The sequence below is a fragment of the Ictalurus furcatus genome, chromosome 8 (assembly GCF_023375685.1).
Source record: "Ictalurus furcatus strain D&B chromosome 8, Billie_1.0, whole genome shotgun sequence".
Classification (NCBI taxonomy): domain Eukaryota; kingdom Metazoa; phylum Chordata; class Actinopteri; order Siluriformes; family Ictaluridae; genus Ictalurus; species Ictalurus furcatus.
In genome coordinates this window covers 18,074,834-18,100,778 of record NC_071262.1, presented here as the reverse complement: position 1 = coordinate 18,100,778, position 25,945 = coordinate 18,074,834, and the positions used below count along the sequence as shown (strand labels likewise).

At 38.7% G+C, this 25,945-nt stretch overlaps 2 protein-coding genes across 5 annotated transcripts in view; one reads left to right on the top strand and one right to left on the bottom strand.

The window, feature by feature from the left end:
- The window catches only part of immp2l (inner mitochondrial membrane peptidase subunit 2), a 127,836-nt gene extending 117,430 nt beyond the window's left edge, over positions 1-10,406 (top strand). The window contains exons 5-6 of one of the 2 annotated variants that reach the window (XM_053631221.1): positions 379-481; positions 9,993-10,406. In XM_053631221.1, the coding sequence (XP_053487196.1) occupies positions 379-481; positions 9,993-10,151 (262 nt within the window). In that variant the 3' untranslated portion in view covers positions 10,152-10,406. Of the gene's footprint in view, positions 1-378; positions 482-9,964 lie in introns of both variants that reach the window. The other variant, XM_053631222.1, reaches the window with a different exon arrangement.
- A 7,570-nt stretch (positions 10,407-17,976) lies between these two features.
- On the bottom strand, positions 17,977-23,817 carry LOC128611587 (uncharacterized). Of its 3 annotated transcripts, XR_008386577.1 has the most exons (9): positions 23,301-23,817; positions 21,784-22,636; positions 21,067-21,186; positions 20,706-20,789; positions 19,560-19,635; positions 19,238-19,409; positions 18,936-18,996; positions 18,421-18,558; positions 17,977-18,141 (listed from the first exon to the last, which is right to left on the bottom strand). XR_008386577.1 is itself a non-coding variant. In XM_053631217.1 (8 exons), the coding sequence occupies exons 1-7, from the start codon at positions 23,391-23,393 to the stop codon at positions 18,940-18,942; spliced, it is 1,455 nt and encodes a 484-aa protein (XP_053487192.1). In that variant the 5' UTR covers positions 23,394-23,817; the 3' UTR covers positions 17,977-18,558; positions 18,936-18,939. The 3 variants fall into 3 exon arrangements, 2 of the variants coding, with proteins under 2 accessions (XP_053487192.1, XP_053487194.1); XM_053631217.1 differs by having other exon boundaries at positions 17,977-18,558; XM_053631219.1 differs by lacking the exon at positions 18,421-18,558.
- Between the last annotated feature and the right edge of the window lie 2,128 nt (positions 23,818-25,945).

Below are 25,945 nucleotides of genomic sequence, written 5' to 3'. Positions count from 1 at the left end.
TGGTGTATTTCCTGTTGCCCGAGCTGAAAGTCTAACCTCCTCTTCCTCCTGCTTATATCGACAGCCACTTGGCCCCTGTCCAATTAGACCAGTGTCCTCCCAAATCACCACTACAGATATGAGACCGCGGCACATCTCAGACTCATCCAGAAAAACAAAGATTGTTCTTGGTTTATTACTGTTGATTATTGATCCAAAATTAAAGTTGATGGCAAATGGTATATTGCATTTCATATTGTACCATACATCAGTCCTGTAACAAGGATTAGATATCACATATTTTGTTTTCACTGAGCTGTGTTTAGAAAGACTAGGTGAGTATGTTACTGCTTATATTCTACAGGGTCATTTAACTCCAGGTTGTTTGACTGTTTGCAGGACTATGGGCTATAAAAACCGTTACGTGAGAGTTCCAGACGGACACCTGTGGATCGAGGGCGACCATCATGGGCACAGCTTTGACAGCAACACCTTTGGACCGGTGAATCTATCATAAATTTCTCACATAATATAGTATATTGATCAAAGAAATAATTGATTTATTCATAATCTGGTGATGTGGTGTAGCTTTTTACTTGTTAGTGATAGTGAGGAATTATTCTACATAAAATAGTTAGAATTGGCAGAGGTGCCAGCATGTATGGGATAGTATGGTAAACACACCAAACACAAATAAAATTTGCCCAGCTATAAAGCCTCTTCGCTGAAGGGCAAACACGTGCATTTGCTTCTGGTAGTGCTTACTTTCAGTTTCAGTTTTGCCAACTCTTTTTAGGTAAAAGTATCTAATATATGGTCAATACGTTGCTAGAAGTCTTCACATTATGTCATAAACTAATTTGCATGTTCAGTTCATTGTTATGATCATTTGCATACCAAAACATGTTACATGACAAAGGGTGGGCTTTGTGGGTGGGAAAACAATGGTTGGGAACAATGGTGATCAGTGATTACTCAGTGAGAAGAATGGTGATCAGTGATTGGATTTTGGGAACAATGGTGATTACTAATTGCTCGATGAGAACAATAGTGGACAGTGATGGGACTTTTGGAACAATGGTGATCAGAGGTTGGATGTTGGGAACAATGGTGATCAGTGATGGGACTTTGGAAACAATGGTGATCAGTGATTGCACGATGAGAACAATGGTGATCAGTGATTGGATGTTGGGAACAATGGTGATCAGTGGTTTAATGGAGGGCACAATGGTGATCAGTGAGGGGACCTTGGGAACAATGGTGATCAGTGGTTGGATGTTGGGAACAATGGTGTTCAGTTGTTGGGAACAATGGTGATCAGTGAATGGATGTTGGGAACAATGCTGATCAGTGATTGGATGTTAGGAACAATGGTGATCAGTGATTGGATGTTGGGAACAATGGTAATCAGTGGTTTAATGTTGCGAACAATGGTGATCAGTGATTGGATGTTGGGAACAATGGTGATCAGTGTTTAAATGTTGGGAACAATGGTAATCAGTGGTTTAATGCTGGGAACAATGGTGATCAGTGATTGGATGTTGGGAACAGTGGTGATCAGTGTTTAAATGTTGGGAACAATAGTAATCCGTGGTTTAATGTTGGGAACAATGGTGATCAGTGATTGGATGTTGGGAACAATGGTGATCAGTGATTGGATGTTGGGAACAGTGGTGATCAGTGTTTAAATGTTGGGAACAATAGTAATCCGTGGTTTAATGTTGGGAACAATGGTGATCAGTGATTGGATGTTGGGAACAATGGTGATCAGTGATTGGATGTTGGGAACAATGGTGATCAGTGATTGGATGTTGGGAACAATGGTGATCAGTGATTGGATGTTGGGAACAATGGTAATCAGTGGTTTAATGTTGGGAACAATGGTGATCAGTGATTGGATGTTGGGAACAATGGTGATCAGTGATTAGATGTTGGGAACAATGGTGATCAGTGGTTTAATGTTGGGAACAATGGTGATCAGTGGTTTAATGTTGGGAACAATGGTGATCAGTGATTGGATGTTGGGAACAATGGTGATCAGTGATTGGATGTTGGGAACAATGGTGATCAGTGGTTTAATGTTAGGAACAATGGTGATCAGTGGTTTAATGTTGGGAACAATGGTGATCAGTGATTGGATGTTGGGAACAATGGTGATCAGTGATTGGATGTTGGGAACAATGGTGATCAGTGGTTTAATGTTGGGAACAATGGTGATCAATGCCCAGCAGCTGTGATGTGAGCTGGGAGCCATATTGAGTGTAGGACAGTTACTAACATCTGTTTATAAAGGCAGTATATTTGTGAAATAAAGTCTTTAAAATATGTCTAAAATGTCACCAGATCTCGTGACAAAGATCTAACTTGGCAACCCTGTTTGTGAACCAGTTGAAAAGAAGTGGATGGGACTGTGCAAGACTTTGGCAGATTAAGAAATGGAGGAACTGTAACGGTCACACAGAACTTTTGTCTTGCTGTTTTGTTACTGTTGCTTGGTGCACATCTGGAAATTTTTTTTATCTGTCTCGACATACACAAGGGCTTTTTTTTTGGTAAAACTCATTCATTGTGTGCAAGCAAGAGAAAGAAAGAGATGTGACATTAGCCTGTGTAGCCTATCTCTCTGCCTGCAAGAATTTCTTGTTAGCAATGTTGGCACCTCTGAATTGGTCAAACACAAACACTTCATTGACTTATCCCACCTTTATAGATGGCTCCAAAAGAAGAGTATGAAAAACGTAGAGAACACAGAGAGCTGCTTCCTGAGGACATTGTTTACAGCCGTGCACTGCTCTGCCACCTCGCCCACGCTGTGCGCTATACTGACACTCACACACACACACACACACACACACACACACTCACGGCCTTTAAATGTATTATTGAATAGAACAGTGTTTTTCTGTCACTTTGCCCTCTCCTTTTTTCCTCCCTGCTCAAACAGTTACTATATCAGCTGAAAGATTTATTTTCCCAGAAAGATTTTAGATGTTGTGCTGCTTGTGTTAAGGAAAGTGTTTCTGGTCAGAGGCTGTTTTTACAGAGACAAGAGTTTGTGTCTGAATTCCAAATGTCCTTTTCTGTAGCCTGAAGCTCTTAGCGACGTCACTGTATTTTTGTCCTCTGGCTCATTTTTAAATGATGGTTCTTGTCTGAAAGTAAATGAATGCACTTCTCATGGTGTCTCTTTTATTACCAGTGCACGTCCAGTCCTCAGAATGCTTGCTGCGCTTGCTCTCCTGCACACAGACCGCAATGTACAGTGGTATGTTAGACATATTTGCCAAAATCCTGTCAGGTCGTATATCACTGGAGAAATATACCTGCTGGATGTTTCAAGCAGTTTGTTTTTGCTGTTTTACTGTGGACTGCAGTTTCACCTTGACTTGATGCATTACAGGGTGAGACGGGGTTTGGGGTTGGGGATGGGGTCTGCGGTTGTGGGATGTGGGGCTTCATTTTTAACCTTTCAATAAAGGATTTAAATCTCGGCTTTTAAGCACTTCCTTGTGTTTTTTACTTTTTGTAAAAAGTGTGTAATTAAGGAGTACAGGACACGAGAGTTCCTCTGGTTCTTAAAGGTCACAGTACTGTATAGATTTTATCTTATTTAACACATTTTATAGCACAGCTATATGCTGAATTCTCCATTTTGATTGGTTAGAAGGTGTTGATTAATTTTCTGCAACAGCAGCTTTGACAGTTGTGCCGAAAAGGTGAATTACGGGTTTATTTTAATGCACTCATTCTAATATGTTATCATTCTATACAGTCCCTCCAGGATTTCATGATTTTGCAGTTGCAGAAATTAACACAATCTCAAGCAAACGTCACAATATTCGGAGGAGCTTGCAAGTGTTCAAATCTACCACAGATTGTCCACAGATTTGGGCCAAGACTTGTCATGTGACTTCATCACAGCATGTATTCAGCCAAAGCCCTTTTCGATTCATGTGTGTTGAACATGAGTACAGTTAAAAGCTCTCATTTACCAACAAACATCACTGTGAAAGACTGTGCAAAGCAATTTTGTGCAATTGCAATTTCATCAGTTAAGCAGTAGTATTAAAAAGCTCTGCAAGTTGCGTCACAAATTTAGAAAAAAAAGTGCATTACACATTCATTTGTATGATGTACACATACTTTAAAAACATGATGTTTCTTTGGGAGTTTTGGGGGGAGTTTCTACTCACAGTCAGATTTAAGATTCTCTGTAACAGTCAGAGGAAAGGTTGTTCCTTTAAAGCAATTGTTCAACCAAAAATGAAAATTCTGTCATCAATTACTCATCCTCATGTCGTTCCAGACCCATAAGACTTTCGTTCAGCTTCAGAACACAAATGAAGACATTTTTAATAAAACCTGGGAGATTCCTGTCCCTCCGTTTACAGTCCAAGTAACCAAAACTTTCAAGCTCCAAAATAAAGGCATAAGTTCATAAAGGCATCGCACAAGTAATCCATGTGACTCCAGTGGTTTAATCCCAATTCTATAAAGTGATAGGAATGCTTTGTGTGTGCAAAAAAACCCCCAAATTAAATCTTTATTCACAAAATATCTTCTCTTCCACATAGATCTCCGCCGCGCGTTCACGAGAGCAGGGATACAAACTCATCAGGGGTGAAAAAGGTGACAAAGATGCGAGACAAACACCACCTCGAACAAAACAAACCTGTGGTCTCATAAAAAGTACAGACAGGATAGGCCAGGGTCTGATAAAAATGGGCAGATGTGCTTCTTCGTTGCTAAGTGGTTCTTTCCTTTTTACACTGGGGTTAGTTACCCAACATTATTAAGTTTCTTGGGTCTGCATTAGTCCATTCAAAGCAAACAAACCAGCACGCCTTTATTTGTTGCTTAGTGACGCTTGTGTTGAAGTAAGCCAGAAATTTGCAAGTGCCGTGCCATTCGGCAGTATTCATATTCATATCGATTCATGAATTGAGTATGTGCGTGAAATCTGCGCAGATTACATAAACTTCACCAGCAAATTGAGTGAACATAATTTGTGAAACATAATCCACCATATTGGCTAGTGATTTGACATCGTTACCCACTGCAGTTGATTTTTACCCACATTTGGTGGGTGTTAGTTTCAACCATGTCATTAGGAAATTTCACAGAACATCTTGTGTATGTAAAAGCAAACTTACATTGTGGTTTTGACAGTATAGTATAGTAGAGTAGAGTATAGTATAGTATAGTATAGAAGAGCTCAACTAAAGTTGTATTCGTTGGCAAAATGGTAATGTTAGTTGTCATGTAATCAGAGAAGGAACACTGAACTACAGTTCCCAGCAGCCACTGCATCACAGTCACATGACCACCTGCACCTCAGTCCAGTTCCTGTTAACAAGCACTTGTATATATAGCCACAGTTTGCACTGGATTCTTTGTCTTACGTTTGTCTTTCTTTGCCATTGTCCCTGTTGCTGTGTTGTGATCTTTGTTTTATGTTTATTCTTAGCCTTAGTGTTTTGCTGCTGATTCACAGTTCTTCTTTTGTGTTTGGTTGTGCTGTAAATTAAAGAAATTCTGCACTTACATCCATCTCCACCTTGGAATCGTGGCATTAGTAGTGTTATACAAGTTTTATTTGGAATAAAAAGTATGTTAGCTAATGTTCGATTCGGTGGAAATAATACTACAACGTGAAATCAAAACAAGCTTGACATATCGTTACTTATGCCAATTAAGGATATCATAATGCTACATTAAGAGATTCCTACATTAAGGCATGTGGGCATGCCTTAAGTCATGTTCGCTCTTCCTAGGAACTCAGGATTCTCAGGATGTCATTCACCGAGACCCTGTCCAAAGACTGTCCTCGAGACAACACCATCCCCCCCCCGCCCCCATACTCCCCATTTTCAAAAACTCATCAGGTCTAGTTGAATCATAATAATGACCTATTTTGGATCCAAAACGGCGAATTGCACCCAACGGTATCAAGTTTATATCCCTGCAATTGAACCACGATGTATGCGTGTTGTGTTGGCGACAAAAAATGCATGTCCTGCTCTATTCCGAAATCTGCAGACATCTTTATTACAGAGATTGTTCTATGTGAGTCAGTTTGTGTACAGCGTCCCTCTTCCTCTGCTGTAAACAATGAAGCGCTTCCGGGTCCCATTTTCTCTCACGGCAACACAACACACATGCATTACGGTTCTCTTGTGAATGTGCGTCAGAGATCCATGCGGATGTGAAGATATTTTGTGAATAAAGACTTAATTTTAGGTTTTTATGAGCACATAAAGCATTCATATCGCTTCATAAAATTGGGATTAAACCACTGGAGTCACATGGTTTACTTTCACGATGCCTTTATGAACTTTTTGGAGCTTAAAAGTTTTGGTTACTGGACTGTAAATGGAAGGACAGAAATCTCCCAAGTTTCATTCAAAATGTCTTCATTTATGTTCTGAACAAAAGTCTTAAGGGTTTGAACGACATGAGGGTGAGTATTTGATGACATAATTAAAATTTTTGGGTGAAGTATCGCTTTAAGTTTTCCGACGCGAGAAAGTTTTTGTGGTTTCTTTAGTTTAACTTCAAGAGAAAGACAAAGGAGAGGCAGGTGAAGACATAAGTGATCGCTTACTTGCTTTGCAGACATTGCACTAGATTAAGTGTAATGATAAACAGATAAAAAGGAGGATGTGACTTTTTAATAGATTAAAAATTGTAATCGTCAAATCGCTGAGGTATTTGAGGAATAAAAACTTCAGGATGTGTTTGTTATAGGAAAAGAATGCAATTTTAGAGTGGTCAAAGTAACTACATTTCACATCTAGATGCATCACACCAACCAGTTGTTTATTTTCCTATAACAGCACTTCCTGGAGTGTTTTATTCCTTACATATCTGACTCATCAGCTTAATATCATGGCCTAAATGGAGTGAATTAATTGTGTTAGAAGAGGGAAAGCACAAATCTCCCGAGCCGAGTTGGACGACACGTGTGGATACTGAAACACTAATGGCATGTCTTCTGTGTTGCTACAGGTTTTGGTTTTGCAGTTGCACTGTTTAAATGAAATCTCACTAAGCCACTGATAATGACATCTCACTTATTAACTTTTTCTGAAGCTCAATAATGGTTTAATGTGTTTCATCACATAGTGTTCAGGAGGTATATGCTTTGGATTTAGCTGTGATACCGTACCATGGCACTGAAGAATGTTTAACCCAGAGACCTCGGTGTCCCTTAACCCCCTGTTCAGCTAATCCTTTCCAGGCCTTCCAGGTATTTGCAAAAAAATCCTCCAAACTGAACTATTCTGAGACCAGTAAGCACTTGAAGCTTTGTCTGGCTTTCTCAGAACACTGGGCTCTCACTCCCCTTCTGAGGCCAGATTGATTACTTCATATTGAATTGGCTCTGGTTGACCCTTAAAGCCAAAGAACGGTAAAGAGCATGTGCTATCACTTTATAAGATATAGAACTTGGGCTCCCGGGTGGTGCAGATGTCTGTAGTGAGAGCCTGTTTTCTCTTTGAGTTAAAATAAAAATAAAAAATAGAGTGCAATATTTTATACCTAAATAGGCACAAATTGGCCTAAATTATACAATAAATAATTGTAGCAAATAATTATTATTTTACTAACAAGCAAAATAATTGTGATTTATAATTTTTAACCATTATGTAACCATTATAACTGTTGTCCCTAATTTCTCCCTAATTGTTCTATAAGTATAAATCATTTTTTATTATTGAACTTTTTAATTATTTTATTATTTTTTTTTATTATTACTTTTTAATTAAACTTTAGAGTTGGAGTTGTTTTTGAATCTCTGGCTAGAGTTCATGAAAGTATAATTGTCTGTCTGGGTGATTAGCTTAGCCAATCACAAGCGTCTGCTAGCTGTGTTTAAATTAAGGAGATAGCTCTCTCTCCTCCAGGCACAGCTGACCCAGGTGACATTGTCTGAGTGATAAGGATGCTCTCAAGAACCCAGATCTGAGCGGAAACCTGTTTTAAATGAGTAAAATCAAGGTCAGATCTGAATTCCTCTACTGTTGGTGCTTGAGGATTTATGGATAGGCTACACAAGCTAATGTCACATCTCTTTCTCTCTCTCTTGCTTGCACACAATGAATGGCAAGAGAACAACGAGATTGCAAGTGGAGCTGGAATTTAGTTGAGGACGCTGGCAATAAAACATTTGTCATCATGTGTTTTGCTAAACTGCTCATATCACCTCCCTTATAAGCAGAAAACTTATAAATCTTCCAAAATGTGGAGTGTTTGAATGCTGTGCTGCTCTCACAGCTTCATCTACCTCATGTGTCTTAACAGAACCTTATACAGAGTCCTCAAGGCCAATATTATTACTATACATTTGTCAATGGGGGTGGAATGGTGGTTTACTGGTTAGAACGTTTGCCTCACTCCTCCAGGGTTGAGGGTTTGAATCTCGCCTCCTCCAGAGCTTGCATTTTCTTCCTGTGCTTCGGTGGTTTCCTCTGGGCACTCCGGTTTCCTCCTCTCGTCCAAAGTAGGCATCTCTACTGATTTGTCGTAGTGTGTGAATTGTAGAGTGTATGTGCAATTGTGCCCTGTGATGGGTTGGCACCCCGTCCAGGGTGTCCCCCGTCCTGTACGCTGATTTCCCTGGGATAGGCTCCAGGCTCCCTGTGACCCTGTGCAGGATAAATGGTAAAGAAAATAGATGGACATTTGCCAATAAATAAACAATAATCACTTGGATTTGCTAGACATAATTTAAAGATCTGGCAACTTTATAAAAGAACTGATAACAGTACCAGTATAGGTTAGGCAGCAAAAATAAGAGCATGTTGTAGACGTGTCATGATAATGAAAGTTTAATTTATTTTTCTGTTGATCTTATGCCTCTTCAAGAATAGAAGCATAGCCATAGTGTTATAATGCACACAGAGTACATTATAGTAAATAAAATTCTTTTATTTCTAAAAATTCTATACTAATGTATATGTAAGCACTATTCTATATTAATGTACTAAATCTTGTTATTTACAAGGCATTGTAGTGAGAGTGGCCAAATTTTGGCTAACTTACGGATTTAAACAAGGGAATTATTAAATAAGTAGTTTATAGATTAAAGACTAATTATAGAAATATATTAATCAACAAACTCAGAATGAATATCCTGTTTCTAGACAGATATGTATAGGGAATCATCTGAGAGAATTTTGAATACAACAATTAATTGTCCTGGGAGATCATTCTGACAGGCCCAAATATTAGTGACCTATCATTATTAAGTGTTAGTTTGAAGACATGCAGTGGAGCAGCGACATGAGAATGCAGAAAAACTGTCACACGTGAGAGAGAGCATTTCAGTTCTGCGAGCACTGAGACATACACGCTTACTTTCACCAACGATTACATATTGCTTATGACTCAAGGTGCACAGATTTCACAGTACCTTGCGCTCATTTTTAATGACTGATATTGCTGTGAACGCTCAGGTCAGCCACCCTCGCACACTATGAAAGATTAAAGAAGCTGTTTAAACACCATAACAAATTAAACATAAAACTCCACATGAGGATTAAATTTTTACAGCATACTGCAGGAACCGACACAAACAGAGCTAAATAAAATGTTCCCATGATGCCCATGACTGCTTAAAACTAAAGTAGGTTACTCATTTCAGTATCAGTATTGGAATTGGTATCAACAAGTATCAAAAAACATTGTACACACTGATACCTGGTCAAAAAATATTGGTTTTACTGCATCCCTGGTAAAAATGTTTCATAAAGACGCTCACTGAATCTGATAACTGATGTCACGTTGTGACAGCACTCTCACGGTCCCTCTTTCACACTGGGATTGGTAAATATCATATAATAAAGACAGACTTGGACAATGATATAAAAAAGAGGGGTCATGCCTTTATCATCTGTCTCTCATAATTATTCTTACAGACTGTTCAGTACTCTAGCTCTTTTTTATTGATGTGTGAATGTTTTTTTTTTTTTTTTTTTATAAGGTCAGTAAACAGGATTCCCTTTCTGCAGGTTTCACTCGGACTCCTCCATGGCAGAGCATCTCACATCATATGGCCTCCAAACCGCTGGCAGAGGATCAGACCGTGTGTTCCGCCTGACCGCAGACCTCTGCTCAACTGGGGAGGATCAACAGAAGACGATAGCAACGATGACAACAACAACAAATGACCTTTTGGCCAGTTACACAATAACACCGACTTTTATATGCAGGACAGATTGTCTGATTGTGATGGTTGAAAATGTTTGAGTTGCAGATGTGTGCACGGTGGTTTTTTTTTAAGATGTGGGACGAGGGGGAAAACATAGGCCTTTGAATTGATGTGTAAAGCAGGATTTTATGACCCTTTAAGCCAAGTCTTTCTTAACAAATAAATTTAACAGATGCAGTCATTTTTCCTGATGACTGATCACTTTTAAACTGGCTTATTTTGTTTGATTTATTTATTTTTTTTGCATCACTGGTCAGTGACTGGTTCAATCATGTGATTGACAAGCTAATTTATCAATTAGGAAACGCACATTCGGAGCTCAGCTGCTCCTGGAGGAGATCTGAAACTATGAGGCTTTCTACATTTACATTTACGGCATTTGGCAGGTGCCCTCATTCAGAGCGACTTATAGAAGTGCTTTGAAGCCTCTATCAATAAATACATCCTCATACTGGTTCACTAGGTCAGGCACTAAGAGTACTATTTTTTTGTCAGTTGAAGTGAATGTCAAGACTTATTCTCAAAATAAAAACAGCATTTGATATTTACTAGTGTCTGTTTATCGACAGATCCATATTAATCATAAAGTCTGAGCTCGAGTACCTCATGACTTTTAAGCCAGTGTGTATTTGGGGAAAAAGGTTGTCATATGCATAAAAGCTTTAGACGCATGACAGAGGCAGCGGTCAGTTTCACTATTGATCGTGTGCTGCCTATGACAGACCCATCCCTAAAAGGCACAGCAGTGAATTTAGCGTGCACTAAAGCGTGGCTCGTTAAGGAACTCAATCACCGCAGCTCTAAACTCAGTAGGTTTTAATGTGACTGGCCGCAGGTCAATACAGATCTGCACGCTGGCCTGTGATTAGTTCAGTGAATGGCAAACATAAATTGCTACTGATGTAAGAACAAAACAAAAAAACCAAGATCTTATATTCCTGAAGGATATGAACCCCATCATTTGTTTCATACGATGATGGACGCTGAGGCTTTTCCCCCCCAGTGTGTTCTTGTTTGTGATAACAACGCATGATTTTTTTTTTTTTTTCTACGCAGAGGACGACCCTATTAAAGCAGCTTATTAGTATACCGAAGCAGCTCTTCACAGGGGAAACAATCTCTTATTGAACATGACAAGCACATTACCTCCAGTGCAGGAGAAATTGAATCCCAAATTGAATTGACCTAAAAGCCAGTGGTAGAGGTGCATGCATGTGGGTGTGTGTCTGTGTCTCTCTCATGGAGCTGTTTGTCCACAGGAACAGACATTCAGCAGCTCAGATGAGGTACAGCATGTCTGAACCAAGGTGATTTCAGGATGATTAAGATGGTCACACAGGATTTCAACAAGACCAAGCAGGCAGATGCACACTCGACGAGAAGCCTGTCTCTTGATTTCTATTGTTCCTTCTCCTCGGAATATTTTTCATGTATTTCAGTCATTAGACTGTAACAGCAACAGCAAACAAAGAGCTGAGCAAAAGTGTGACAAAGTGAAAGAATAAACTAAACAGAGTTCTCTAGAATAAAAAAAACAATTCACTGACTAATTCACTGACTAACTCACTGACTCATCCTTGAGTATAGGTCAGAGGTTCAAGCCCCAGCATTACCAGGCTCTGGGTTACTGATCAGAAGGTCAGGGGTTCAAGCCTTGGCACTGCCAAGCTGCCACTGTTGGGCCCTTGAGCAAGGCCCTTAACCCTCTCTGCTCCAGGGGCACTGTATCATGGCTGACCCTGCACTCTGACCCCGACCTCCTAACATGCGAAGAAAAGAATTTCACTGTGCTGTAATGTATATGTGACCAATAAAGACTAATTATCATTAACATAATGTGTAATTCAAACTGGTCTGCATTGTGAAAGAGCATCCCTCTTGGTGATGAATTATTAAATCTCCACACTCTTCCATTCATGTCCCTTCATATAACTTATCATGTGATTAATCGACATACATAAACATAAACATAAACTTCTTGTTGTTAGCCGTCAAAACTTGACTAACTATAGTAAGCAACTGAATAATACTGTGTGCTATCTGTGCTGTGGCATCAAACTTGAGAATAAGGAAGGGGAACAAAACTGCTGTTGTTTACACCTAAATGATTTGACCTAAAAATTCATTAGCATTGATTAGCCCAAAAAACAAACGAGTAAAATTTACATAAACTTCATTAAGCCTAATTTCCTTCCTTTTTATCTGCGTTAATGTCATTACCTTGGCACAAGCACACAGTATCAGAAACCTAATTAATGCTAATTAATGCTTTTATTCATTCATTCACTTTCATTCCTTCATCTACAGTAACTGCATAATCCTGAGCCTATCCAAGAAACTCTGGGTGTCGAGAGTTGTGGACAGATGGGTGACACCAGTCCATCACAGCACACACACATTACACCTAGGGGCAATTTAGAGTAGCCAGTGCAGCTACTGGTATATTTTTGGGAGGTGGAGGAACCCTACACAGACACAGGGAGAGCATGCGAAGCTCCATACAGACTAAAAAACAAGCTCAGGGTCAACCCAGAAACCCTGAAACTGTGATATGTATAGCTTTGGTAGGCAGAACTGTAGTAAATAAGTCATAATGTCATGTTTGAGGTATCAAATGCAAATTTAATGATCTATTTCAGAGTATGTCAGAGTGTCTCTGTCTAGGCAGGTGGCTGCTGAATGATTATAGTTTGTCTTTGGTCATGTAGCACATTAAACACACTCAACCTGTTTGTCCTTAGCACCGAGCTCCATCCAGCCTGTGCTGAAAGTGAGCGGTATTGCGGGAAGAACCAATTAAAACCCAATTTCAGCGCTCAAACTCCCGGGGCAGACGGAGGCAGTCATGAGCTTTCACTTGATAAGCTGTGTGTAGAAAAGTTGCTTGTTTGCTTTTGCTACCCACCTTTTGTACAGTGATTGCCTCAAGCCCTTAATAACACAGGAGATACACCTGGATATTTGTAAGGATAATAAGCAAGTTCAGCAAATCACTATGGGGTGTGTGTGTATGTGGGCATGTTCTTACATCTTGGTGGGGACCAAATGTCCTGACAAGGATAGAAATATGTGACCGTTTTTACCATGTTTCACCTTTTTTTTTTGCTGGTTCCCATGAGGAAAAGCATAGCATTAACAATAATATCAGTGGAAGGTTCTCACAAGGAAACGTGTGTGTGTGTGTGTGTGTGTGTGCGTGCCTGTGTGCCTCCATCAGGGTTTTGGAGAAAATGGGATGTTGTGGATCATTTATTGTGAACATTTATATATAGTGCTTTATTGGTATCTCATAAGCGGCATGATGAAAGTTGTGTTTTTGTGATGAAAGTCTTGTTTTAGTTTGATTCAGTGATGTCTGTGTTGTGATGAAAAAATGATTTATCATCAGTTTTTATACATGAAAAAGATTATAATGATTATATAATTATTAGTACTAGGCATTAAACGAACGCAGGTCAGAGTGCAGCTTATTATCAGGGAATCTGTGTGCAAAGTTGAAAAACAACATTAAAACTGTACAATTGATCAATGATTATAAAAGAGCAGACCTTTCGTCGAACCCTAACACGAGGCAGAAGTATTTTTTATAAACATCTGTGTGCCGGGGACTTTTCGTTCCAAAGTGTAGTAATAAAACACACTTCAAATGGACTACCTAAAGTTCACTATTGAAGGAACTGCAGGCCGTCTTTGCATTTTCATGAGTACTATGAACAGTGGTTAAAATGTTTCATGTAAACAGTGAAGGAATTTCTTATTTCATCTAAAAAATCTTTTTTTTTTAAAGAACAGTATTTTCCATTAAAAATGATTGACTCAAGAATATTCAAACGATATTGTAATTTTATTTTATTTACTCGCAGTTTAGATCTTACTTTTAACCACATATAAGGCTGCAAAAGTTTAAAATCCCCGACTGTCATACATAACCATTTGGAAAACCAAAACTTTCAACAAAAAAAGAGACAGATGGCTGTTTACCCGTACATGTCAGGTAGTGCATATTATAAAATGTTGCTATAATTCTACTATAATGTAAATCTCGCAGACATTCAACGACACTGAATGTAATTAAAAATGGATAAAAATCACAACGTCATTCAATGACAAACTAATTACTGTCTGCAAGTTGCTGTAGTATAAAATGAATAAAACACCTATGTATGTGCTGTTATAGGAAAATACTTTGGGGTGGTAGCAATAACCCTGCTTCACTTCAGACCTCATAATGCCCGCTCCCCATATAGCCACTGATTACTTTCCTGTAACAACACATCCCCAATTGCTTTATTCCTTACTTATGCAGTTTAATATGCATAAACATGCATGTAATAAAAATGTGACATTTTATCCCAACACCTTTTTCCCCTTATAAATAAGCCTACAATACAGAACCAGACATAAACTATCCATTAGTATCAACAAACATGTGCCTTCAAAAAGTGAAGGCAGAGCTTTATCATTACTTCCCAATACATCACAGCCGTGTCTTCTCTTCCAACTGACAAGAGCATCCTGTACAGACAGAACTGAGTGTTAAAGTAAAATCACAGTGCCATCTGTAGGCTAAACAGAGACATTGACATTTCTGTATTGGTGGTGATGGATGTTTATATTAATTGGTCAGTACAGTTATTTGCCCGTTGTAGCCTTTTTAACTAAAGCCGTGAATGAAACATACGAACACAATGTTCCTGATATGTGTCGATTGAAGATTAATACTATTTTTAAAGGTTAAGTATTAGAGATGCACCAATGAATCGGCCAATGATCGGTATCAGCTGATAAAGGCAATTTTTCACGCTATTGGCCAATAGTTTAAAAACATCCAATAATCAGGGCCGATTATATCCTGTCAATCAAAAGAGGGCGGGAAAACACGTAAATTTCGTGCTGTGTGTAAAGATGTCTCTTGTGTGGAATGACGACAGAACTGCAGTTTGTAATCTCTGTAAACTCTACACTGCTAAAATCTTACACCGGAAGTGAGCAGCAGTGAAGCGGGAGTTTCAGCATTTTTTTTTTGCTGCGCTGCTCATGCTGAATTAAAGTGCCAGTACACCGTTGAAAGATTTTAATGAAGATGAGTTGACAAAAAAGTATATATATTGCACAGAAAAATATATTTGTAGAATAGTATATTTCATATCCAGTTAATGTTAATATATAAATAAGCTTATATAGTATATTATCAGTTTGATATTCAGTGATGAAGTAGAAATGATTTTGTTTGTGGAGAGTGAATGTGAAGCCTAACAGGTGGTTTTTTAGAATTTGGTCAATTAATTCTGTTAATATGAATTAATAACAAGAAATAATAAGAAATTAATAAGGTAAGAAATCTTACTTTAATCTTCAGAATTTAGTTAATATGTTAATGTTAATTTGAGTAATGTGTTTTCTGTTTATGAGACCAGTCGCTGTGAAACAACTTGTTAAAATGGAGAGAATAAAGTTTTTATTTGCATTTCTTTCAGAATTGTGGAATTGATTATAATTAATTTAAAAGAAGGCATAAAAGGCAGAACTATCGGTATCGGCCGATCTCACTCTGAATAATTGGTTATCAGTATCAGCTGAGAAATTTAGTATCGGTGCATCTCTTGTCTGTATGTACCTTCCAAGAAACTTCATCACCATGTTTATACAAAGGCTTTCTGTGCGAAATCCCTAAATGTGGGAATCTCGACTGCATAATTTGTGGTAGTGGGGGACTGCATTTGCGCTCTCCCTCTTTGCGTTCGCGCATTATGTATTTGAATGTTTACGGTGGTTTTTTGACAAGTTAGACAGAAACTCCATTAAAAACGGTATTGGACTATTTTGATTTTAGAGTACATGCGATGATTAAAAAAGCAGTTCTGCTGAACGTTGTAGATATCATTACATATTCAGAAGCAAGTGTCAACAAATTTAAATTTAGTGCAAACTTAATTCACCCTTTGCCGGCAGTTTGATTGACAGGCGATCTGACCAATCATAACGGCGATATTATGGGCCCCGTTGCTATCCACCATTTTGTCCAACAAACAAACCATGCGTAGCTTCTGCATAGCTTCTGGCAGCGTTCCTGAGGACTCTTAGCCCATTCCTCATGAGCAATGGCCTCCATTTCAGTAATATTCTTGGGTTTGTGTGCTGCAACCGCCTTCTTCAAATCCCACCAGAGATTTTCTATGGGGTTCAAGTCAGGGGCAAAGCAACCCCAGAGCATCACTGGGCCACCACCATGCTTGACTGTGTACAGAGTGTTCTTTCGTCATTCTTCTTCCTCCAGACATACCGCTGATCCATCGTACTGAAAAGTTCCAGTTTTGTTTCATCGCTCCACAGAACAGAATCCCAAAACGTCTGTGGCTTATTTATATGATTTAGAGCCGACTTTTCTTGTGCTTTTGGGTCAGTAGTGGTGTACGTCTTGGAGTTCTGGCATGGAAACTTTCTGTGTTTAATACGCGCCTTACTGTGCTCACTGAAACATCAGTGCCTGTTGCCACCAAGTCTTGCTGTAGGTCTTCTGCAGTCACTTGAGGGTTTTTCACAACCTGCCTTCTCACAAATATGGTTGAAGCAGTTGATAGCTTCCTTATTCTGCCCCGTCCAGGTATTTCATACAATTTCAACCCCTAGCCAGTTCAGGTATTTCATGTGTTCCAGCTCAAGCACACCTGGTGCAACTAATGAAGCCCTTGATTAGCTGCATCAGGTGTTCTTGAGACACCTGTTTTGCATATTTGTGCTGTTGTGAGGGATTCTATTCAGGGGGTTGAATAATTTTAAGACTGGAGAATTCATTATAAGTTGCATTTTCAGTTGAATTTTGGGAAACCACTTGAAGCATTCGTTGTGTTGAACTATTTCAATTGCTTTAGTTTGATTTGTTCATTGCAAACAGCTGAAAGTCTGTAAATTTTGACAATAAATCTGATTTGCAATGGGGGTTGAATAATTTTGATTATAACTGTATGCGTGTTCAAAGGTAACAATTATATATAAACTGCACTTTTTTAATTGTGTAGCACAATCCTAGTTTTATTTTGTACAAGTTTTACAAGTTGTCATAACCGGAGAAATGTATTTTTAAAAGTTTAACGTTACTAGGATAGTTAACAGATAGCTAATGTTATGTCATTACAGAACACTATAGGCTACTAATGTTATGGTAGTGAGCTAATGCTAGCTAGGATGACTTACTGAAAAGCATACTGCTTTTGCTTTTCAGTGATCATAATAGTGAATAGAGAGCTATATACCCAGGATGTTTTTTCAACACCCTATGTCTAAATCAATGGCTGTCAATGGGAGTGATCACTCACTCACTCACACACTCACAGGGTGGCGTAATTTTTTTTAACGTCTAAGGGTTCGGGTTTTTGTTTTTTTATTTGTTTTGACGCTCCACTTTTATTCACATGCCCGGAGCCACTGAAGTTACATAAAAACCAATGCTGTGTCTGAAACCGCTCACTCGTTCACTATCCCCTATATATCGAATAACATTTGAGTCCACTATATGGGGAAGAAGTGAAGGAAAATGAGTTCAGGAGGAGAATGAATTCAGACACTGATAATGCGTCAGAGACCACTGTGTCGCAGACATTATTGTTATTGTATCATAAAACAGTAAAGTTCATTTTCTCACTGTTCATTTGTCATGTTTATTGTATTAGTTGATAAAGAGAACAAAAACAACTGCTTGTAATGTTTATCTACTATTAGTCTCATTTATTATACTTAATAAATATATTTATTATATTGAAAAATAAAAAAGAGAATAAAAACACTACTGTCACATTTATTTTATTTGTTCATTTTTTTAAAAGAACTATTTTGCTGGGGGTTTTTGTCGAGGGGTTTCCTGTCAGTGTCCTCAAGCTGGCTCTTGGGGTAAACCTGCCATAAAATCTACTTCGTCTGGCTAGTTCTGGGTTTGGCAAAACTTCTTTTTCCTGAGGAGACGTAAAAAGCGGATTTCAGAAAGAATAACAACTTGAAGGCGGGCTTTGTTAGCTCAAAGATGCCATCTATCGGTAAGAAGACTGTCCTCTGCCATTTCTTAAATCTTCCTGTGAAAGCCTGTGGGTATTATAAGTAATCCGGGAATTTTCCTTTATGCAATTTTGTCAGCCATTAGAAGTGCTGGTGTTTTATGTGAGTACTTCTCTGAAAATAGATTGGCTATCCTGATGTGATGAAGCCAAAGAATGTGCAGTTATTCTCATACTCACACATCCATGGAGAATTGGGCGGCAAAAGTAAAAAGGTGAATACTGACGTTGTGGTCCTGAACAAGCGTCATGAATGACTCTTTTTTTAATTATTTATTTATTTTATTTTTTAATTTACATTTGCCGCCCGGAGACCTGCTGTGGAGAGGAAACAGAATAATCAAGCAGAAGTTCAAGCAATCAAGCTGATGTTTCTCTATGATGTGCTATGTATAAATATTTTACATCCTACATCTGGGGATAAGGTATAAAAATTAATTCAAGTGTAAATATGGTGAGTTGCTAACTGTTTGTGTATATTATGCTGTGCTTTGTAATTTGTGTACTGATAGAGCAATAGACAAATTGTGTTAAAGTGTAAGCTTCTAGCAATGTTATGTTTATAATTGGGGTGGGATACGATGTTATAAAGGTTATGATGTCATGAATTTGTAAACTGTTATGAAAACCCTCAATGAAGTTAGCACCTATAGTAATGTGCTGTTATACTATTGTTATGTGTTCTGATTAAGTACCTTTTTAAAGTGTTCCTTTTTGCTGTCGGTACAGAGCAAGGCTGAAATTTCTGGTGCGTCTCTATTGAAAAGAGAGTTAAGGTACAGAGTGATGAAAGAATGACTAAAAGTATTTATATTACAATTTCAGATAATAGAGAAGGTAATTAATCCATTTGGCCCTCTTCATGGGACCCAATATCCTGCACAGTTTCATTGGCAAGAAAAATAATAATGGTAAGATAGTTGTGATAAGAACAGAGAGAGTCAGCACTAAACACAACGGCTGGAGTAACTGTAATTAGTACAGAGTTTTATACTACCTTAGGACCGTAGCTGTCCTCGTATTCAGAGCGTCGATGATTGTCTCTAAAATGAGGGTTAGGTGTGCTCCCAAAGGTCGAGGCCAAACGGCGTGTAGTTTTCACCGGAGGTAAGTGGACAACTTGTGGCGAACCAAATCTCTTCGCAGACCTAGTCACCCGCCGAGACCCGCTATAGCAATGAGAGAGAGAGTAAGAGTTAGAGAAATCAGGTTCATCTGGGCATAAGGTACACAAACAATAACCCAAGGTTCACTACAGATAAATTAATAATGACAACTTAAAGATGACTCAGTTAGTGGGGTTTTTTTTAAATAGTTACCATGGTATGTTGATGTCGGGCTGATGAGCCGTTATACTCTCTAGACTCTCCTCCGGGGCTGGCAGCAACATTTGTCCTTCAAGAAAACAACCAAATCAACACATAGGGTGTATTAGAAACACAACAAATGTGATTAGACTGTCCAATAGAACAAAGTTTAAGCACTTGTAGTGCCATACACATTTAATATCTTGCCAGCTGGCAGTGTCTTGCATAAGTATTTGGCCCATTTGAAAGTTTCCACATTTTATAGTGTTACAACCTAGAATGAAAATGGACCTAAGTGGGATTATATGTAATGAACATGAAACATATTCCATAATATTCAACTATAAAACATGGAAAAGGGGGTGAATCGGGGCCGGAGTGGGACTCATTTTCAGCCCTGGAGTTTCATGCCTTAGACCGGCCCACTTTAGTTCACGACTGACTATATAAAAATAATGTAATTAAAACCTCAGTATATGAGTCTGCACTAGTGCACTGTTCTCTACAGCCTTGTAATTCATTGTATTTTTCAAAAATATTATCATTTCCAATTCAGTGCAAATACAGTAGCCTAAGTGTTGCTTCACAGTGAAGATTCATTTAACAACAGTATTCTTTACAACAACAACACAATGTAATGTTTAACAGTATCAGAATCTATTTTCTGTTAAAAAAAAAAAATTGTGTTAATAAATATCTAAACCTTGAAATGAAAAAATATCAAATAAATACAAATATAAAATAAAAAAATTAAATAATAAAGAATAAAATAAAATGTATTGCACTTTCTAATGACACCATCATCTCTTTTTCCTTGGCATAAGTTAAGGAAACGGCTACTTTCCAACTTCAACACAAATATGAGAACATTAGTTAAAGGGTAAATCTCCAAAAGTATTCTTTAAAACATCACAATGTCCTTGAGAGCACGTTTTAATTTAAACTACTAAAATATCCAAATGGCAAAATATGCAGGCTTATTTCATATGACTTTTATCCTATTCCTTTTCAATCATGGGCTTTGTATATTTAGGCTACTATCTTTTGATAAAAAAACATAATGGGTCACTAACACATGGGCATAGAAATTTGTTATAGGCCTATTGCAACTAATGTGATCATGTTTGCTTATTCACACACTGTGGTACAACAACTTACCTGTGTCTTCCACAGTGAGAGCATCAATCTCCTGCATAGGCATACAACTGGGTCCTGGCTCTACTTCTGAATCTGCTTCTGAATCTTTACAAAAAATGTATTTTTTATTTTTTTATTTTATTTTTTTACAAATTGTCATATTTCTCACTACAAATCTCCCCTTTTTACAATGCTTTCTGATCAAGTCAAGTCAGTTTCACTAATGTAGTGCTGAATCATCTAGTATCATTCATTATCCCAGGGCATTTTTTATTGAGCAGGTGTAGCCTACACCATACTCTTCATTAATATTAATTCTTCTTGTTTCAGTACGTTTAGTGGATGATAAACTGTTTAAAATGAGCAGTGGTCTGAGAGGTACCTCTTCTGGGGACAGTGGGTGGAGCAGGAGCCTGGAGCTCGGGGAGGTGCTCCACCTGAACATTTCCAGAAGTGTTATCCTTCTGTACTTCAAGCTGCTCTAGGAGCTCCTCTGTTTTTCCTGTAAAACCACAGAAAAATACACATCAGGCAAGATTTTTTATATTCCTTCCAACTGCTATTCCATTTATCTTTACTTAGAGATTTTATGAAGGGAATTGCACACATTGTGTTGTTTAGCCCTGAACGTTAGTTCAGCATGATAAACTTTGATAAACGTGCCCTGAATGGCAAAATAAGCAAATAATAGAATTCATTTTGATTTTGTTCAAATATATTTAAGACTTTAAGACTATTTAAACAGTCTAAACACAGCCAAGACTGGTAACTTCTTCCCAATTAATCAGCACACTAATAAAGGATCAGTAAATTTCCTTATTGTAGTATCAGAGAATTATACCAGATGTCTGTATCATTCATTACTATTCACAACAACCTAACATCTCTCTTAAAGTGACTCATGTTTATTATCTGCATTGTTTTCTCCTCAAAATTAGATTAATTCATCAACCTTTCTAATGAGTCTAACATGTCCGGTGACTTTATCTAATAGGTGCCTGATGGAGTTTCTGTTAAAATGTTTTTAATTGACAGGTCAGAGTAACAGTTTTGATAGTGTTAAATACCAGCTTTTCTGTTAAAATTTGTATTTACACACCAGGTAGAGCTTTTGTGGAAGCTGTAGGAGGAGCACCCCGAAGAGTGGATGCCTTTGGACGGCGCGTTCGGTGGCGTGTAGCTTTCACCCAGGGTTTCAGTAAGTACTGATCTGTCTGTAAGCACTGATCTGTCTGTAAGCCCGGATATGTCTGTAAGCCCAGATCTGTCTGTAAGCACTGATCTGTCTGTAAGCCCGGATATGTCTGTAAGCCCAGATCTGTCTGTAAGCACTGATCTGTCTGTAAGCACTGATCTGTCTGTAAGCCCAGATCTGTCTGTAAGCACTGATCTGTCTGTAAGTACAGATCTGTCTGTAAGCCCAGATCTGTCTGTAAGACCAGATCTGTCTGTAAGCCGAAATCTGTCTGTAAGCCCAGATCTGTCTGTAAGCCGAAATCTGTCTGTAAGCCCGGATCTGTCTGTAAGCACTGATCTGTCTGTAAACCGAAATCTGTCTGTAAGCCCGGATCTGTCTGTAAGCCGAAATCTGTCTGTAAGCCCGAATCTGTCTGTAAGCCCAGATCTGTCTGTAAGCCAAAATCTGTCTGTAAACCCGGATCTGTCTGTAAGCCCGGATCTGTCTGTAAGCCCAGATCTGTCTGTAAGCCGAAATCTGTCTGTAAACCCGGATCTGTCTGTAAGCCCGGCTCTGTCTGTAAGCCCAGATCTGTCTGTAAGTCCAGATCTGTCTGTACGTCCAGATCTGTCTGTAAGCCCTGATATGTCTGTGAGTCCTGATCTGTCTGTACGTCCAGATCTGTCTGTAAGCCCTGATATGTCTGTGAGCCCTGATCTGTCTGTACGTCCAGATCTGTCTGTAAGCCCTGATATGTCTGTGAGCCCTGATCTGTCTGTGAGGGAAGAAAACAAAAGAAGTATTAAGCAGGATGAATTATTTGATCAGTTTAATCAACACAAGGTAATGTGGCTGTATAAGTGGTTGTTTTCCAGCCCCTGGACCACCTGGAGTACCCATTATTTTAAAAATAGATATGTAAAAAACTTTACTAATATTTGGTAAAAAGTTTTATGTACCAGGCAGGCACAGGAGGTTTTTGGTTTAATTATTTTCAAACGTTGGTTTCTAGTCTTTAAATTTTCTAAAGACCACACCAAAATACCTCTAGATAAGAATATGATTTCTTGACAGTACTTTGTTCTGGTGTTTGTCTGACTATTTCAGTAAAGTGACCAGTTATGATTCTTAAATGGTCAGGTAGGCAGGGTTATGTTTGGAGCTAAAGTCTTCAGGAAGGTAGATCTCCATGAACAGTGTTCGTGACCACTAGCCTAAAGCATGATTATTTTATGGCTATTTTTTTCCTATCAGTTGTATTCATTGTTATGTACAGGTAACCCATCTCACATTAAGGCCTGTACCCGTGTACAAAAATATGGGACAAATTGCAGCATTATATTTTTCAATACAGCACAACAGGCGTGGCAACCTTATGTCAGGTTTGGAAACATTTGCTCAACACTGTTGTATGTAAAAGTCAAAATGTAAAACTTTACCATCGCTGTCTTCAAGCTAGAAGTCTTTTCCTTTGTTAATGTGTTCTCGTGAACCACATCTTTTGCACAACACAGTTTCATTATAGACTGCATGTCTGCACGTTAGAGCTTAACGTCTTCTTTAACGTGTTTTAAATCTGGAGTAGTTGTCCTCGTGTCTCGATGATATACACACGATTACAATTCCAATGCTAAATTCCAACTCCAATTCTAAATTCTAATTTCAAAATAAAATGGCAGCCTTTTGTGAGACGTTAAGATTCCAAACACACAGTGCTGAGTGTTGACTAAATAATTAGGGTCCTGTGTAACATTGTCTATAGATTAAAGCTTTTTAAATGACAAATTATGCATAAGTTATAAATAAACATGAGCACGGGCCACTGTCTACCTGCCTACCGGCTACATATATTCCTTCAATAAATACAAATACTTTACTATATGTAACAAGTCACTATCTAAACTGAACATTTGCTGTGCTGTTACATGGTCCGTGCACGTTCCGTTTGTGTCACGATCTCGCCTGCAGATGGCACTGCGGCGGCGACGTGCACGGAGAGCCGGAGGGCGCGCGCGTGCACGAACCAGAGCGAGCACACGCTCTGGCATTGCGTATGAACTATGGTGACTTTGTTTACACTGGACACGTGTGTTTGTGTTGGGTTCTCTTCTGTCTCCTCCCTGTTTAGTTATTGGTAGATATTCGAGGTTGCGTCTCGATTGTTTCCAGCTGCTTGAGTTCAAGTTTGATTACGTGAGCTATTTAGAGCCCTCGTGTTGCTGCGCATTTCGCGTAGTATTATCAAGGTTCAGCGAGCTAATTCCGTTGTGTATGTGTTAGCCACCTGGATGCTAAGCGGTCGTGTCATGCGTTTGTTCCATGTTTTAGACCTCGAGTATATCTCTTCTAGTTTAGACCGCGATTCCTGTTTATTGAGTTCTGGTGTGTAAATACTTTCATCTGCAATTGCTTCCGTTTAGAGTCTCGTTACGTAACAGTCTAAAGCATTTTCATTTTCTAAAGAAATGTTGGGAAAACAAAAACGAGACAGATGTCTCAGTCCACCCTTTATGTCACAGTGCGGTAAAGTTAGCTTTATATTTAACATTACTGAAAATGCCCAATACATTCTCTGTGCCGATCACAACTCAAGCCAAACCAACTTGGAAATGCATGTGTAGGGGAGCCTACAAAGTCTATTCAGTAAAGACTTTTATTTTGATATTGCGTTGACGTGAGCGCCGCCATTTTGTATGAGGAGTGGCATGGTGAGAGAGAGAATTGGAGCAGCGGCGAGAGTTGAGCTGAAGAGTTAACTTCGTGTATTTTACAACGGTAAAAAGTTAAGTTTAGACCCGTGACATATTCCAGAGCCGCATTACGTTGTTTCTAAAAATCTGTTTGTCTTTAATGAGTCTGTTATAGAAGGCGACGAAACAGGTTTTCCTTCGTGTTTGTGTGTGTGTGTGAGAGAGAAGCGGGGAAATAGACCTGTTAGCGCTTACGAGTAATTTGCCGGTGGAGTCGAATACTCCCGTGTTTTCTTTTTCACACTAGGGCTGCACGATTATGGCTAAAATGATAAACCCGATTATTTTGATCAATATTGAGTTCTCGATTATATTAGGGACAACATTTTTATTGCACTTTCACATTTAAATAAACAGACCGCTGCTTTCAGCTCCATGTTGTGCTACATTCCTGCTAATTTACAAATCTTTGCATGAAATTAGACTGATCCTTAAAAGGTCATCATCTCGTAGAAGCAAAATATCACTAAAATTGTACCCAAAATATAGGATAAAAATAAAAATGCTATCAACCAAATGAAAATTCAGGTGTATGCAGAAAAGGAAATATAATGAGTCTCTATTAGTCACATATAAATTACAGCACAGTGAAATTCAAACAGAATGTTAGGGTCAGAGCACAGGGTCAGCCATGATACTGCACCCCTGGAGCAGAGAGGGTTAAGGCCTTGCTCAAGGGCCCAACAGTGGCAGCTTGGCAGTGCTGGGGCTTGGACCCCCGACCTTCTGTTCAGTAACCCAGAGCCTTAACCGTCAAGCCACCACTGCCCCATAACATAGTGTGTACAGGTTTTTGGCAAGAAACAAGAGCCTGTCCACATTTTCTGGCTTGAGAGACGAGCGAAGGCAGGTCACTACATTTCCCCCAGTGCTAAAAACCCTCTCTGAATGGGAACTTGTGGCTGGAATGCACAAGTACTTTTTTGCTAGTTTCGAGAGTCATGGATAGTCTCTGGTGTTCCCTCCACCAGTCCAGCAGGTCCTCTTCACTGTTAATGTTGTCCAATTGTAAATAAGACTGTAACTCAGAGGATATAGCTTGTTGTTTGTGGTGGGGTGGGGGTCTTAGTGTGGTTCCCTCAGTGGTCTTGAAGCTCCCCAAGGTCTTCTTTTTCTTTGAAGTGGGTGCATCCTCAGCAGTCTTGACATGGGGTTCCCATGTCCTTGAAGAGTATGGTAAATCTAATGATCAGTAATCTAATGAAACATATTTAACATCCATATCCAGAAAGTAGATTATGGCACATTACAGCATTTAATTTTGTAGCACATTTTAAACTACTTAATTTAATTCATTTATAAAAAATTCTGTATCTGACTGTATGTAATCACAA

Coding starts and splice junctions, on each gene's coding strand:
- LOC128611587 (XM_053631217.1), bottom strand. CDS start 23,393: ATGCAGTCTATAATGAAACTGTGTTGTGCAAAAGATGTGGTTCACGAG. Junction 20,790..21,066: donor ACCCACTGTCCCCAGAAGAG/GTACCTCTCAGA, acceptor TTTTTTGTAAAG/ATTCAGAAGCAGATTCAGAA. Junction 19,410..19,559: donor CCCGACATCAACATACCATG/GTAACTATTTAA, acceptor TCATTGCTATAG/CGGGTCTCGGCGGGTGACTA.